The sequence below is a fragment of the Mustela lutreola genome, chromosome 16 (genome assembly GCF_030435805.1).
Source record: "Mustela lutreola isolate mMusLut2 chromosome 16, mMusLut2.pri, whole genome shotgun sequence".
NCBI lineage: Eukaryota > Metazoa > Chordata > Mammalia > Carnivora > Mustelidae > Mustela > Mustela lutreola.
The window spans coordinates 42,931,137-42,947,542 of record NC_081305.1 but is presented as its reverse complement, the minus strand read 5'-3'; the positions used below and the strand labels follow the sequence as shown (position 1 = coordinate 42,947,542).

At 47.9% G+C, this 16,406-nt stretch overlaps 1 protein-coding gene across 2 annotated transcripts; it reads right to left on the bottom strand.

The window, feature by feature from the left end:
• Positions 1-5,926: 5,926 nt before the first annotated feature.
• Positions 5,927-16,261, bottom strand: TBCB (tubulin folding cofactor B). 2 transcript variants are annotated; one of them, XM_059151416.1, is made up of 6 exons: positions 15,986-16,261; positions 15,326-15,469; positions 11,209-11,305; positions 10,377-10,568; positions 6,354-6,426; positions 5,927-6,195 (listed from the first exon to the last, which is right to left on the bottom strand). In XM_059151416.1, the coding sequence occupies exons 1-6, from the start codon at positions 16,097-16,099 to the stop codon at positions 6,081-6,083; spliced, it is 735 nt and encodes a 244-aa protein (XP_059007399.1). In that variant the 5' UTR covers positions 16,100-16,261; the 3' UTR covers positions 5,927-6,080. The 2 variants fall into 2 exon arrangements, with proteins under 2 accessions (XP_059007399.1, XP_059007401.1); XM_059151418.1 differs by lacking the exon at positions 15,986-16,261 and adding an exon at positions 15,751-15,899.
• Positions 16,262-16,406: the final 145 nt, after the last annotated feature.

Here is a 16,406-nt window from a genome sequence, read left to right as displayed (position 1 = left end):
AGGATTTTTTTTTTAAGCCCCCCCGCCCCCCATTCTGCTGCCTCCTACCATCTGAGAAACACAGGTCTGAACTAGGTTCTCTGCTCCAGGTTAATCAGGGAACTTGTCTGGCATCCCACAGCCTTCTGGGCTCCTGTATCCCAACCTCATCACTCTGATGCCTGGGTGTTCACTTTATAATGATTCTTATTTTGTCTTCCTGTAGGTGCGCTATATTTCATAATTTAAAATGATTAAAATCTGCTAATGTGGAGCGCCTGGGTGGCTCAGTCATGAGCGTCTGCTCTTTGGCTCAGGTCATGATCTCAGGGTCCCAGGATTGAGGCCCTCATTGGGCTCCCTGCTCAGCGGGAAGCCTGCTTGGCCCTCTCCCACTCCCCCTGCTTGTTTCCTCTCTCCCATTGTCTCTCTCTGTCAAATAAATAAAATCTTAAAAAAGAAAAAAAAACCTGCTAATGCCTGATGATTGTAGAAAATGTATAAAATATAGCAAGAGAAAAATTAAAAGGAAAAATTCACCCAATTTTCAAAGACAACCTCTATTTAGTTATCTTACCTGCTTGTTTTGTTTCCTGGGAATAATTTCATGCATTTCTGATTATATAAAATTTGCATATGCAATTTGCATCCTGCCCATCAACTTGTAAACAACTTGTATTAACCTGGAATGAGCAGCTCTGTTCCCTTCGACTGCTCACCTGTGACCTGACTTCTCTATTAGACATCAGCTCTTTCTTCAGAAAATAATGCATTGGAGATTCCTTCCTGTATAGTTATCATGGAAGCTAGCATATTAATGAAAATTCCTATGATAGCGCAGCTCATCTGATTCTATTTAAGCCAGCAAAATCCACATTTCTTTTATCAAGAAACCCTTTAATCGGGTGCCTGGGTAGCTCAGTGGGTTGGGCCGCTGCCTTCTGCTTGGGTCATGGTCTCAGGGTCCTGGGATGGAGTCCTGCGTTGGGCTCTCTGCTCAGTGGGGAGTCAGCTTCCTCCTCTCTCTCTCTGCCTGCCTCTCTGCCTACTTGTGATCTCTCTCTGTCAAATAAATAAAATCTTAAAAAAAAAAAACCTTTAATCTGAAATGTTGTTTCTGCATTTGTCCCTTCCTTCCTTCCTTTTTTAATAATTAAAAAAATGGTCCCATGAAAATCCTTTCAGATTTACCCACTTCCCTGATTATTTCCAGGGGCTAAATTCCTAGAAATGTCAGTGATGGATCAATAGATGGGCATATTTTCAGGCTTTGGAGTCAGGCTACACAGTCATTCTCCAGAAAGTCATTGCTATTTACATCCCAGTGCTGGTGGATGGAGTCTCTCATCGCCCTGAACTGTCCTCAGACTTAGGGAACCATAGTTTAAGATCTTTGCTGATTTCACAGACAAAAGGAGGTGTCCCAGTATTTTAAGTAACATTGTTGGGTGAATGTGCTTTTGTGGGATTTTTTGGCCTTTGATATTTCTTCTACAAATTTTTTTTAAACATTCTATGCCCATTTTTATTTGTTGGCTTTTCATATTAATTTCACATTATGTTGTTAATATCTTCATTCATTGAGGGTGTTAACCAATCAGCTATCGTTTTTGTTGCAAATATACTTCTCTAATGCATACTTGCTTCAATTTTGTTTACGTCCTTTTTGGACATAAAATATTCAACTCCGAGGTGCCTGGGTGGCTCAGTCGGTTAAGCATCTGCTTTTGGCTCTGCTTATGATCCCAGGGTCCTGGGATTGAGCCCCACATTGGGCTTCCTGCTCAGCAAGGAGTCCTCTTCTCCCTCTCCCTCTGTTCCTCCCCCCACTCATGCTCTCTCTCATAAATAAAATCTTCAAAAAAGAGAAGATTCAGCTCTTTGTGCAGCCTAATTCATCAGTCTTTACCTTGATGGTTTGTTCCCCCCACTATCTTGAAGTTCAGAATGTCTTTTCCCATACAGAAGTTATGCAATATTTGTTGGTAAAAAGCTCCACTAGATTTTCACTGTGCGATCCCCTCCCCACATATTATTCAAATCCAACTGGAATTTATTTTGTTATATCATGTAAGATGGGATTCCAAACTGAAAATTTTTCTCCAAATAAATGAGAGATCAATCCAACTGATGGATTGCTTCTATCTTATAAATTCTTACATTCTCTAGTCTGGCCAACCATTCTGTTACATTATCCAGTAGATTGTTCTTACACTAACAACCATGCTTTAGGGATGGCTCAGTTGGTTAATTGGTTAACCCACTGCCTTCCGCTCAGGTCATGATCCCAGAGTCCTGGGATCCAGTCCCATATCGGGCTCCTTGCTCACCAGGGAGGTTGCTCCTCTCCCTGCCTTTGCCTGCCATTCTGCCTGCTTGTGCTCTCTCTCACTCTCTGACAGATAAATGAAAATCTTTTAAAAAGGGGTGCCTGGGTCGCTCAGTTGGGTAAGCATCTGACTTCTGCTCAGGCCCTGATCCCAACTTGGGATTCCCACATTCAGCTCCCTGATTGGAGGGAAGCCTGCTGCTCCCTCTCCCACTCCCCTTGCTTGTGTTCCCTCTCTTGCTGTCTCTGTCAAATAAATAAAAATCTTTAATAAATAAATAAAATCTTAACAGCCGGGGACTTCTGAATACTGCTCTATATAGATATTAAAGAATTATTAAAAAATAAAAGAATTATTGGGGCGCCTGGGTGGCTCAGTGGGTTAAAGCCTCTGCCTTCGGCTCAGGTCATGATCCCAGGGTTCTGGGATCGAGCCCCACATTGGGCTCTCTGCTCTGCGGGGAGCCTGCTTCCTCCTCTATCTCTGCCTGCCTCTCTGCCTACTTGTGATCTCGGTCTGTCAAGTAAATAAATAAAAATCTTAAAAAAAAAAAAATTATTGCTTTTTTTTTTTTTTTTTTTTTTTTTAGATGTGATTGAGACTCCTGTCTTTAGAGATAGGAAACGTTGACAGAAACATTTCCAAATGAGATGATATATTGCCCGAGATTTGCTTTAAAATAATGGGAGAAGTGGGACGCCTGGGTGGCTCAGTTGGTTGGACGACTGCCTTCGGCTCAGGTCATGATCCTGGAGTCCCAGGATCGAGTCCCGCATCGGGCTTCCAGCTCCATGGGGAGTCTGCTTCTCTCTCTGACCTTCTCCTCATTCATGCTCTCTCTCACTGTCTCTCTCTCAAGTAAATAAATAAAATCTTTAAAAAAAAAAATAATGGGAGAAGAGAAGAAAGAAATAAAACACGACTGACCATATGTTAGACAACCAGAGAAGCTGGGTGATGGGTACTTGGGAAAGCCTTAGCTATTCTAATTTAAAATTCTCTTAATATGTTAGAAAAAAAAAAAAGATTTAACTGTTTAGAAGAGAGAAAAGAGGAAAAAGGGGATTTTTTCATTTAAGATGTAAGCGCCTTCACCCGGCTTGATTGCCGACAACAAGCCTAGAGCGTCAATGACCAGTCGAGATGCAGGAAAACGCAAAGGACGGAAGACTGCCCAGCCAGCTCCAGGCCACAGAGTCACCTCGTCTGGGTTCTTCAAGAGACCAGGAAGTCAGCTCGGCCCTCCAGCCTCGCCAGGACGTCGGTTACCACCCTCTGATTAAACTCTGACTGCCTGGCAGCGGCCCACGATTATGCAACACCGCCCTCCAGGGAGGAGCCCAAATCCCTTCATCCCACAATTCCGCGCGACCTCCCGTTGAGGATGAATAGGCGGATGTTGTCTCATGGTTTTCTGGGAAATGCAGTTCGCGTGCCGGGCTAGAGCCACCGCCCAACGCCGGCGAGACTCCGCGCTTCACGATGCCCTGCGCGGGTTCGCGGAGCAGTGCGCCGTTGCCCCCACGTGGCAGCTGGTGGTTATTGCACGCGTCTGGGACGCCTGAGGTTGCTGGGACTTGGAAAACTAACGTTGACCTGGAAAACTCTGGGAGTCTCCTCCGGGTGGGGGGCTGTCCCCAGATGTGCAAAGGTGGGGTGAGTTAAGAAATTAAGGTGAAAAAATTAAGGGCAGGTCCCGCTGTGAGAATTAAATAAAGCCAGCATCACTAATGTTGGCTGTATGTAGTCGTTCTTAAACCTATCGCTAGTCTTCACTGAGTAAGGCATTTACCTATGTGCGTGGAGCTGATATAAAGCTATGTATTAGCTCATTTAATGCTCACAACAGTCGTTCGGGGGAAGTGCTGTCATCGCCCCCGGTTTATAGGAATGAAGGTGAAACCCAGAGAGAAGGAATACTTGTTCAGTCCCCCAGGGGCTGCATGACAGAGTTGGGATTTGAACCCAGGCTGCCTGGTTTCAGAGTCTGTGCTTTTCCTCAGTACGGTTATACCGCCTCTCTTAACCTACTGAATAGTCTCAAGTTTGTAATTGGTACAGGAATCAACTCCAGCAAGCCATTAAGCACGTCCAGTTACTGATTTAGCTCAGCAGCAAGACAAAGGTCGCATTCAGCCTAAGTTTGTGTTTAGCACAGGGATCAAGTTTCTGATGGGCATGAATCACCAAAGGGATTATTCTGGGCCTACAAAGCCCTGTCCCTTTTTGTTCAGGTGATTCCTCTTCACATCTCTATCCCCATTTCTTCTATCATACCAGCAGCACTGGCAGATTTAGTGATTTGTTCTCCTTCCCCCACTGCCGGCCACCTTATTCATTATTATCACAGTAAAGAAAAAAAGAGGGAGAGAGAGAGAGACAATGTTTGTCTGCCTTTAAATCTCAAGCAAGGACTGTGTCCACTTCATGAACATATCCCCAGTATGAGGCCTGACATACATTGAAAGGCTCAAAAACTGTGGAGTGTCTGCAATGACATGAAGACTTATGAAATCAGGGTTCATGGACTCTGGGTGAACTTAAAATTGGTAGGTGCTGGTTGAGAAGTTGGGGGACATCCCCTCTAAGGCTCCTCGCTCTGACAACTCCCTGACACGGTAGGAGCCTAAGCCTTGGGATCTTTTTCTAAAGTGACCAGGGTTTTGTTTTTGTACCTCGACAATTTCAATAATGCGTGTGTATGTACAGGTGTCTATCTATTCCTGGTGGGTGTCTGATGTGAATCTCAGTGTTCCATGTGTGAGAGAGAATCTGTGTCACCCCAGAAAAAAACTTCAAGGAGCTAAAGAGGGGCTTTAGCACATGCAGACTCATGCACAGTGTGACCGAAGTTCCCCAGAATGCAGGGACCCCATGGGAAGAAGTCACATACCGGAAGGCACAATTTACTTTGCCCAGCTCAATGCTATAAGGGGCTTCAAGCTCCTTCTAGTCTTTTGATTTCTTTCTTTTTAAAAGTATTACTAAGCGAGCCAGGTAAGGTCTCCCACCCACAGGAACTGTCATGGAACTGCTCATTGACCCCCACTCTCCTTTCTCCGACCAGCTTCTATGGTATAGGAACTTCTGATATTTGGCTAGGAACATGGCTGCCCAGAATAAAAACTACATTTCCCAGTCTACTTTGCAACTACAAGTGGCCATGAGACAAAATTCTGGCCAGTGAAATAGAAACAAGTTTTGAGTTGCACATACTCCTTAAAGGCAAGAGGTATCCTTGCCCTTCCCCTCTCCTTGGTCCTGGAGCTGATGATGTGGAAATCATGAGAAGGAAAAGGGAGAGCAGCAAGACACATGTGTGGAGACTGACCTCTGACACAGAGGGATCACCATACCAGTTCTCGGTGATTACATGAAACTTTACATAAGAAATAAACCACCCTGTTTAAGCCACTATTTTTTTGGTCCCTTTTGTTATAACAGCAAAACATTACAGTAACTAACAAAAGACAAAGAGCAGTCTCATGGGCCCCAGCTATCAGCTAAGCAATTAAGCCTCACCCTGCCCAACCTCTTCTTTACCCAGCCTCCTATTTCATCCTCACCTACCCAGCCACCCCCCAACCCTTCCTATAATCATCAAGTCCTCCAACACCTAAGTTTTCCGCAAATTTAATGCACGAGTCTCAAAAGTCAATGGCAAGGTGAATAAAATAAAAATGGGCTCAGGGAGAAGGGCCATGGGCACACACAGGGAGAGGCAATGAGTAGGGGAGTTAGTTGGAGCAGGCAGATGCCTTTCCTTGGGTGTCACATCTCATCCAACCCGTAGTCTTCTTCGGGAAAGTCCCCCACTATCACAACCGATGGCTTGACGAAGGCGCCGTACTTGGCTTGGCATTCGAAGTAGCGTTTCCCATTCACACTGTAGGGCATGATGGGGGCGGCAGTGGTCAGAAAGGGCCCCAACATGGCTCCCACCCCAGATGCTCACTCACATGCCCTTATATGAATAAGCACACATATGCACACACAGACACGGGCACAGACACACACAGGTGCCCTAATGGGATCACTTTTTACCTGCCATCGTTTTTCCCTAGTGGCTCATCATAGCGGACACCAATCCAATAGCCAGGCTTGAAATCTGTGAGTCCTGCCCAAAGAGGAAAGCCCAATGAAACCCCTGGATACAGCTCACCCCAAATTCATTCCCACCCACTGAGTTTAAAGCCTATCCTGGCAAAAACCTCTCCTTGCTACCACCCAGGGCCACCTCCATCTCCTGCCTGGACGAATATGGTAGCCCCCTTTACTGGTCTCACTGTTCCTAACCTAGATCCCCTATTTACTCAACACCCCAGTCAGAGGAGTCTTTGTAAAAATTTAAAGTAAGTAGCACTGATATCTTGTCCCAAATTCCTCAAAGGCCACCCATCCCATTTGGCATAAAATCCACACTGCTTATGACCAAATGATTTCTTTTCTTTTTTTTTTTTTTTAATTTAATTTAATTTTATTTTATTTTATTTTTTAAAGATTTTATTTATTTATTTGACAGAGAGAGATCACAAGTAGGCAGAGAGACAGGCAGAGAGAGAAGGAAGCAGGCTCCCTGCTAAGCAGAGAGCCTGATGCGGGGCTCGATCCCAGGACCCTGGGATCATGACCTGAGCTGAAGGCAGAGGATGAACCCACCGAGCCACCCAGGTGTCCCATGACCAAATGATTTCTTGACAAGGGTGCTGAGACTATTCAATGAGTTAAGAATAGTCTTTTCAGGGCACCTGGGTGGGTCAGTGGGTTAAGCATCTGCCTTTGGCTCAGGTCATGATTTCAGGGTCCTGGGATCGAGCCCCACATCGGGATCTCTGCTCAGCAGGGAGCCTGCTTCCCACTCCCCCATCTGCCTGCCTCTTTGCCTAGTTGTGATCTCTCTCTCTGTCAAATAAATAAAGAAAAAAAATCTAAAAAATAAAAAAAAGAATAGTCTTTTCAACAGATAGTTCTGCGACAACTAGATATCCACACTCAAGAGAAGAAAGTTGGACTCCTAACTCATGTCACACACACAAGCTAACTCAAAAATACATCCAAAGGGCATCTGGGTGGCTCAATGGGTTAGGGCCTCTGCCTTCGGCTCGGGTCATGATCCCAGGGTCCTGATATCGAGCCCCGCATTGGGCTCTCTGCTCTGCAGGGAGCCTGCTTCCTTCTCTCTCTTTCTGCCTGCCTCTCTGACTACTTGTGATCTCTGTCTGTCAAATAAATAAATAAAATCTTAAAAAAAAAAAACAAAACACATCTAAGACTCATATACAAAACATAATGCTATAAAACTCCTAGAAAAAAATACAGGAGTGAACCCTTATATTAGGCACTGGTTTTTTTAGATATAATTCCCAAAGCATAGATAACAAAGAAAATAATAAATTGGATTTCATAAAAATTTTTTTTAACTTTTTTTTTTTTTAAAGATTTTATTTATTTATTTGACAGACAGAGATCACAAGTAGGCAGAGAGGCAGGCAGAGAGACCCCGCTGGTGGGGCTCGATCCCAGGACCCTGAGATCATGACCCGAGCCAAAGGCAGCGGCTTAACCCACTGAGCCACCCAGGCGCCCCGGATTTCATAAAAAATTTTAAAATGCTCTGCTTCAAAGAACACTATCAAGAAAGTAAAGACAACCACCCAAGTGTGTAAACCTGGTGATTCACAGACCTGTACCCCGGGGATAATAATACATTGTATGTTAATGAAAAATAAAAAATTAAAAAAAAAAGATAACCACCCTACAGAATGAGAGGGAAAAAAATTGGGAGAAAATATCTGTAGATCATGTACTAGATAAAGGAATTGTATCTAGAATATATAAAGAATTTTACAACTGATGGGCTGCACTGCATCTGGTAAAATTCACATGGTGATCTCCTTACCCTCAGTAACTCGGAATGTGACTGCATTTGGAGACAGGGTCTTCAAAAAGGTGATTAGGTTAAAATGAAGCCATTGGTGGATATAATCTGATCTGATTGGTGTCTTTATAAGAGGAGGAAATTTGGACACACAAAGAGACCCCGGGGATGTGCCTGCACACAGAGGGAAGACCACGTGAGGCAACACCTCCCCCAATCCCCCCAAGAAGGCAGCATCTCAAGCCAAGGAGAGAGGTCTCAGAAGAAACCAAACCTACCAAGGCCTTGGTCTTGGGACTGCGGGCCTCCAGAACTGAGAAACACATTTTTGTCGCTTAAGCCATCCAGTGTGTGGTTCCTTGGTTATGGCGGCCCCCGAAACTAATATACAACTCAATGAAAACTAAATGACCCAGTTAAAAAAAAAGGGGGAAGGATCTGAATAGAAAGTTCTCTAAGTAAGACATACGCATAGCTCCTACAAGGATGGTCGATCTCATTAGCCATCAAAGGAATGCAAATCAAACCCACCTGCTGTCCCAGGTCGTACTCACTAAAATGGCTATTATTTTATCATTATTATTTTTTAAGATTTTTCTTTGTTTATTTGACAGACACAAACTGCGAAAGAGGGAACACAAGCAGGGGAGTGGGAGAGGGAGAAGCAGGGTCCCGCCAAGCAGGAAGTCAGATGCGGGGCTCAATCTCAGGACCCTGGGATCATGACCTGAGCTGAAGGCAGTTGCTTAACCAACTGAGCCACCCAGGCGCCCCTAAAATGGCTATTATTAAAAAGACAGACAATAAACATGTTGGCGAGGGTATGCGGAAGCCAGGGCCCTCATACGTGGCTGGTGTGACGATGACCAGGTGCAGTTCCGCAGAGGGTTACACAGAGTGACACTGTGACCCAGCAGTGCCTATGAAAATCCGTGTCCACACAAAAGCTTATACAAGAATGTCCACAGCAGTATTATTCGTCATAGACAAGACACTGGAAGGACGCACACATCCATCAACTGAGGAAGGGATACGTAAAATGTGGTATATTCAGTCAACCCGGCATGGGTTGGCTATAAAGAGAAACAAAGCACTGACACATAAAAACCTTGAGAACTCAGTGAAAGAAACCAGTCATGAAAGACCATGTCTTACAGGACTCCATTTATATAAAATGTCCAGAACAGGCAGATCTACAGGGACTATATTGACTAGTGGCGGCCCAGGCCTGGGGCAGTCAAGGTTGTAGAAATGGGGAGTGGCTGCTAATGCTTATGGAGTTTCTTTTTGGGGAGATGAAAATGTTCTAAAATTGACTGTGGTGATGGCCGCACAATTCTGTGAACGTGCCTAAAACCAGGGAACTGTATGCTTTAAGTTTTATGATATATGAATTATATCTCAACAAAGCTGTTATTAAAAAAAAAAACCAAAAAACAAATCCGGGGTGCGTGGGTGGCTCAGTTGGTTAAGGAGCTGCCTTCAGCTCAGGTCCTGATCCCAGGGTCCTGGGATCAAGCCCCAGGTCTGATTCCCTGCTCAGCAGGAAGCCTGCTTCTCCCTCTGCCCCTCTCTGCTGCTTATACTTGCTCGTGCTCTCTAGTAAATAAAATCTTTACCAAAAAATTAAAACAAAAAAACAAAAAAACAAAAAACCCTCAACTACTCTCCACTGTCTTCTAGGTCCTGCATGGTCTGGCCTCACTCCTGCCCTGACCTCACCTCATACCTCTCCCCTCATTTCCTCCCCGAGAGCTGACTTTCTTTCCTGCCTCAGACAGGCCCAGCCTGTTCTTGCTCCCTGGTCCTTTGCACTCCCCATGTCTTCTGGCTGGAGCACCCTTCCCTTCACGCTTTCCTCCCCCTAGGAAGCCTCTAGGATCACTCTCCAGGGCGGGTGTGGTGCTGCCTCTCCGCTCACACAGCCTCACCAAGCTTCTCTCCTCCCCCCACCCCCCATCACCTCAGGCCCCTGCCTTCCCCATCTCAGCTCTGACAGTGTACCCTGTGCCTTCACCTCAGAACGGACCCCTCTGGCCTCCTCCATCACAACGCACGATGTCCTGCCTCTGCATCCCACTGCCCTGCCATCAATACTCTGCGCTGTCACTGTCATTGCTGGGTCTGTCCCCCCTGCCGGAGCACAGCCCACCTCAGGGCCGAGCAGAAGGCCTCCGTGGAGCACGTACCTACATACATGACGGTCCCCCGGCGAGGGGGCTGCCCAGGTGCCCGCACCTCACAGCGGCTGCCCACGGGGATGGCGCTGGCCTGGGTCTTCTCCTCATTCAGGCGCTGAGTGGCCTCGGCCTCTTGCTGTGCCCGCTCCTCTTCGTTGTACCGGCCTAGCTTGCTGCGCTTCAGGAAGGAGCGGACTGAGTCTGAGGGTGGGGTGGGGGACAAGGCTTAGACATGGTTTTCCTGGTGTGGCCTCTGGCCTAATGGGATCACCTTCCAGTCACACAGGGCCGACATTCAGAGAGAAAATCTTTTAGGTGTCAGAGGGGTGCCGCCCAAGCCCTGAGTCTCCCACTATAGCCCTGGCTTCTCCCCCAGACCCCTGGGGCTGCCCCACAATCCAGAAACTAAAGGAAGGTGCCTGCCTCCAGTCTTCCCATTACGCCATCTTCCCGTGTTCCTTCAGCATCATAGTCCCTCCATGCTGCCTCTCCTCGTCTTACCCACTACACATTCTGATCCGTTTTGCTCATGCCCCCATGGGACACTATGCCCCCCATGTGAGACCCTTCTACCCCAAACTTCCCTCTCATGCCCCCATCTGCTGGCCCACACTCCCTCACACCTCCCAGCACCCATTCACACCCACCCCCTGTACCCCTCCGAGTCCTATCTGTCCACACACCAACTGCATCCCACGACCTCTACTTGCCATGTTTGTCTGTCCCCACTGCCCACACCACCGACCTCCCCACAGTGTCCCTGTCTTCCCCCGACCTCTGTCCACCCACACAGACCCCTTGTGGCCCCCAGAAGCCCCCATCCATCCCTCTGTGGCTGTACCTTGCCTCTGGTCATAGGCTTCTTGTGAGATCTGGTATTTCTCTACCTTGGACACATCCTCGTACTCCCCAAGGCGGGCACCACTGTGGTCAATGACCTGTAGTGAGGGGAGGGAGGTCAGTGGGGAGCAGGACCTGGCCTGGGAGACTTGGGACGCTGGGGGCAGGGGACTGCACGTTGTAGCATTCCCTGGATTTAAGTCTCTCCATCGGGGAAAGACCACAGTCCTCTAGCCTCACCTTTACCCAGGCCTTCTCTCCTCTCCTGAGCCTAGCAGAAGGGATGAGAAAAGGTGGCCACACTGACCATCTCCCCTTCTTCCACCCCATCTAAGCCCTCAGAGGCTGGATCTTTCCCAGACAATCCCCCCATGCTGCCACCATCCCCACTGATGGTTCCCAAGGCACTGGAACTAAAGAGCCAAGCTCAGGTCTTGCTCACAAGACTTCTGGGCAGCCCATCTGCCCTCTCTGGGCCTCTGGGACCTGCTAAGCTGGCCCCAAGCTCCACACCGGAAGCATCTCTTCCTGTCCCACCTCCAGTATTCATTCACTCATTGTTGCTATGCTCTTGGCCCCCAGTTGGGCTCTGTGCTGGGTGCTGGGGACACAAGGAGTGCTCCTTCTGCTGGGAGCCCGACCCTCAACAAACACAGGTATCTATTCAACACTGATGATGACAAGATTCTAAGTAGATAAACAACGAGGTTTAGGAGCATGAGAGGGTGGTCAGAGAAGGTTTCTGAAAGGACAGGGTGTCTAAGCCAAGGCCTAAAGGCTGAGAAGGAACAAAAGGCATCCAGTCTTGGGTAGAGAAATGTCCTTAGCCCTTTTTCAGGAACAGCAGGAATGCCATTGTGGCTGGAGTGGAGAGCCAGGGGAGGTGGGAGACACAACAGATCACTGCAGACTTTGGCTTTTACCAGACTGAGATGCAGCCAGGGAGGCTGAGCTGGGAGCGCCCTGACCCTGACTCAGGGCCTCACTGGTGCCTTGTGGCTGCAGGTGGGGAGTAGACTACAGGCACCCCCACCCCCGCCACCAAGGGCTGCTGTGGGGTCCAGGAGTGAGAGGATGGAGGCTGGGCCAGGGCAGGCGCAGTGGGGGAGGAGAGTGTAGACTGCAGATAGATTCTGGAGGTGGAGTCCATAGCTGACAGACTGGATACAGGTGTGAGGGAAAGAGAGGGGCGAGCAGAGACTGTAAGGTGTTAGGCCTGAGTCACTGGGCTAACAGTGAGAATAGAAATGGCCCTTTTGGCGAGTATCCAAAATCTATAAAGAGCTTAGCAAACTCAACACCCAAAGAACAAATAATCCAATCAAGAAATGGGCAGAGGACATGAACAGACATTTCTACAAAGAAGACATCCAGATGGCCAACAGACACATGAAAAAGTGCTCCACATCACTTAGCATCCGGGAAATACAAATCAAACCCACAATGAGATACCACCTCACACCAGTCAGAATGGCTAAAATTAACAAATCAGGAAATGACAGATGCTGGTGAGGATGCAGAGAAAGGGGAACCCTCCTACACTGTTGGTGGGAATGCAAGCTGGTGCAACCACTCTGGAAAACAGCATGGAAGTTCCTCAAAAAGTTGAAAATAGAGCTACCTTATGACCCAGCAATTTCTCTACTGGGTATTTACCCTAAAGATACAAACGTAGTGATCTGAAGGGGCATGTGCACCCAAATGTTTATAGAAGCAATGTCCACAATAGCCAAACTATGGAAAGAAACTAGATGTCCATCAACAGATGAATGGATAAAGAAGATGTGTTATACATATACAATGGAATATTATGCAGCCATCAAAAGAAATGAAATCTTGCCATTTGCGATGACATGGGTGGAACTAGAGGATATTATGCTTAGCGAAGTAAGTCAGTCAGAGAAAGACAACTATCATATGATCTCCCTGATACGAGAAAGTGGAGATGCAACGTATGGGGTTTGGCGGGTAGGAAAGAGGGAGACAAACCATGAGAGACTCTTAATCTCACAAAACAAACTGAGGGTTGCCAGGGGAGGGGGCTAGGGAGAGGATGGTGGGGTTATGGACATTGGGGAGGGTACGTGTACCCCTGGGGCTAATAATACATTATATATTTATTAAAAAATAAAAAAATAATAAAAAAAGAAATGGCCCTTTTCTCTGGTCAGGATCACTAAGAATTTCTATTTTCTGTATTAAGGATCTTGTAAATTTGAGGTGGCTATTATTTTAAGCAACGAATACAGGTAATATATTATATATATATACTTAAAAAAACCTGTTTTTAAATAATCTCTGTGTCTAACATGGGGCTTGAACTCATGACTCTGAAATCAAGAGTCACATGTTCTACCGACTGAGCCAGTGAGGCACTTCAAACACAGGTAATATTTATAAACAGAAAAATAATTTAAAACAAATATAAATCCCCCAGAGGCTCCACCTCTAGGAAACCTTCCTCAAATGACCTCAGAAGTTAGCCTGTCTACACCTGAATCCATGTGTGAAAACCTCCTATTTGAGGATACCATGACTCGTGCCTGACCCATCAACATATGGAGGCTGAGGCTGCCCAGGTAGACTTTGGGTAAGTCCAAAGTCTCAGTCCTGTGGGCCCAGCACTACCCTGACCTGCTCCCACTATGATCCAGTACCCATCACACGACCTGGACTATGGAAGCAGCCCCCTCCCCAGTCTCCCTGCTCCTCCTGTCTACTGCAGTCTGCTCCCCACACACAGTCAAAGGGAGCCTGTGAACACCTGAGTCAGACCTGGACTCCCCTGGTTCAGAGCCCTCCCCTGACTCTCACTTCCCTTTGCCAGAGGAGAGGCCACTCTACAGTCCCTGTACTTACCTGTGCTCCCTTTCACCTCAGTGTTTGCATATGATGTGCCCTTTTCCTGGAGTACTGTTTTCCCTTCCTCAGTTAACTCTTCCTATTCTCCAGGTCTCTGCTCAAGTATCGCCTCTTCCAGGAAGTCCTCCAGGACCTCATTGATAGGTCACGTTCCCCCAGTATCGGCTCTCCCAGCTCTGTGATCTCTTCCTATGTGGCCCTCGTGTCTCTGTTTCATATTTGTTCCTATAAGTATTTAGCTAACCTCTATCTCACACACGGGACAGAACTAAAACAGAGACTGCTTCAGACATGGCTCATAGCTATACCCCTGGCATAACATGGATGCTCAATGAACACTTAAGAGGTAAAAAAAGAACCAGTTCTCTGAGCACAATGACTTCCAGAGTCATGCAAACTGAGGTGAAAATTCTAACTGTAGTTCATCCTTAGGAAAGTAAATTCCATCCTTAAGCTAAGTTTTGTCTTTTGCAAAATGGGGTTAATCACACCATCTTCCAAGTCTTATGGATTCAACTCAGTATCCAACAGTGATTCACTGAGCAACTTCTCTGGACTAGGCATTATTCCAGGTGCTGGAGGAAATGCACAGTATGTCCCAGGGTGCTAGGAGCTAAGGACAAAAACGAAGTAAAGTGGAAAAGAGAGGAGATTTAAATTTTATATTGAGATCAGAGATGGCTTCACACCCTCCAGGTGTGAGGAAGGGAGGAATAAGCCTCCCTATAAAAAGGAACCACGCAGGCTCAGTGTATATAGCACTTGCAAAGGCCCTGAGGTGGAGGTCACCTCGGATGCTGGGCTGTCTGAGGAATAAGGGGAGAACAGAGAGGATGTGAGTTGATGCATGCAGAGGTCCTCTGTTTTCCAACTTCTCCCACTGCATCCAGTCTCATCACTCACCCTGACCCACCTCACAATATGCCTCTGTACTCTGTTGCCTCCACCTGGCAGGGCCCTTCCACCCCTTATCCTAAGTTGCCCTTTCCTCATCCCCAGGTCTCAGCTCAGGCATCCCGCCCCTCAGGAAGCCCTTTCTGATACTGCCAGGAGGAGTCAGGTACCTCTCTGGGGGCCCCCAGTTCCCTGGCCTTTTCCCAGTCCGGTTTGGACTACTCTGGCTGTCACTGTCCAGTGATGGCTCTGTCTCTCTCCATGCGGGGCTCCATGAGAGGCGGGCCTATTTTGGTTATCACACAGAGCAACCTACAGCAAGTATTTGTTCAATACATAAATGAATGGAGGGGAGGTCTCACGTGGATGCGGCAGCCGTCGTCTACTGGGTAGGAGCCCAGCAGTGCGTCCTCCTGATCCAGCTTGCTGTAGAACTTGTCGTCAGGTCCATACAGCTCCAGTTCCATGCAAGAAGCAGGACTGCCCACCACCAGCTCTAGTTTACACTGCGAGGGGAGCAGTCGGTGGAAGGCTGTCAGCGGCCCCATCCTCTGCCCTGAGGCTCCACTCCTTGCGTTTTTATTTTTTTAAGGTACGTACTTGCAAATTTATTTTATGTTTTTTAAAAAAGTAAACCGTACGCCCAACACAGGGCTCGAACACATGAGCCCAGATCAAGAATCTCCAGCTCTACCAGCTGAGCCAACCAGGTGCCCCTAAGCTCCGCCCCTGTAACAACCATCATCCCATCCCTGTTTCTCCAAGAAACCTACCATTTAGGACCCACCTGGTTATCCCTGGCCACGCCCTATGCAACCTCTGATTTTCCCTTGCTTCGCCCCCAATTTCTGGAATCTCAGGTTCCCTCTGGCCCCACCCCGCCGGGGCCCAGTCACCGCAGTCAGTTCAACCTCGGTAGATCTCTGGCCCCTCCCGGCGTTCGCGAAGCCCCTCCATTTCTTCTTTGCCCCGCCCCCTCAAACCCTACGCCCCGCCCCCGGACCCCGCCCCCACGGCCACACCTTGAACTCAGCGATGGTGAGGCTGCGACTGTACCGCTTTTCAGAGCGGAAGCTGTTGAGAGAGCTGCTGATGAAAACGGTCACTGTGGGCGCCGACAAGCCCGTCACCTCCATCTCGCCGCGCCGTGCCGGGGTCCGCAGCCCGGTCAATCGCCTCACACCGGCTCCGCAGCCGTCGCCGCCGCCGCTTCTGGGATATCAGCCCCTCCCCCTGCTCCCTTTTTAGCCAATCCATGCTCTCCCGCTAGCAGGGTCCGCCAATCGCCACCGTCTCTTTCCCACGCCAGGAAGAGGGCTCTCCCGTAGCCTTGGGTAGGCCCAGCCAATCCTGAGAGGTCTTCCATCGTGCACAGTTCTTCCAATGGCCGCCCGGGAAACGGCCCGGGCGGGCGAGGCCGAAGCCCAGGGGAAGGACTGGCGA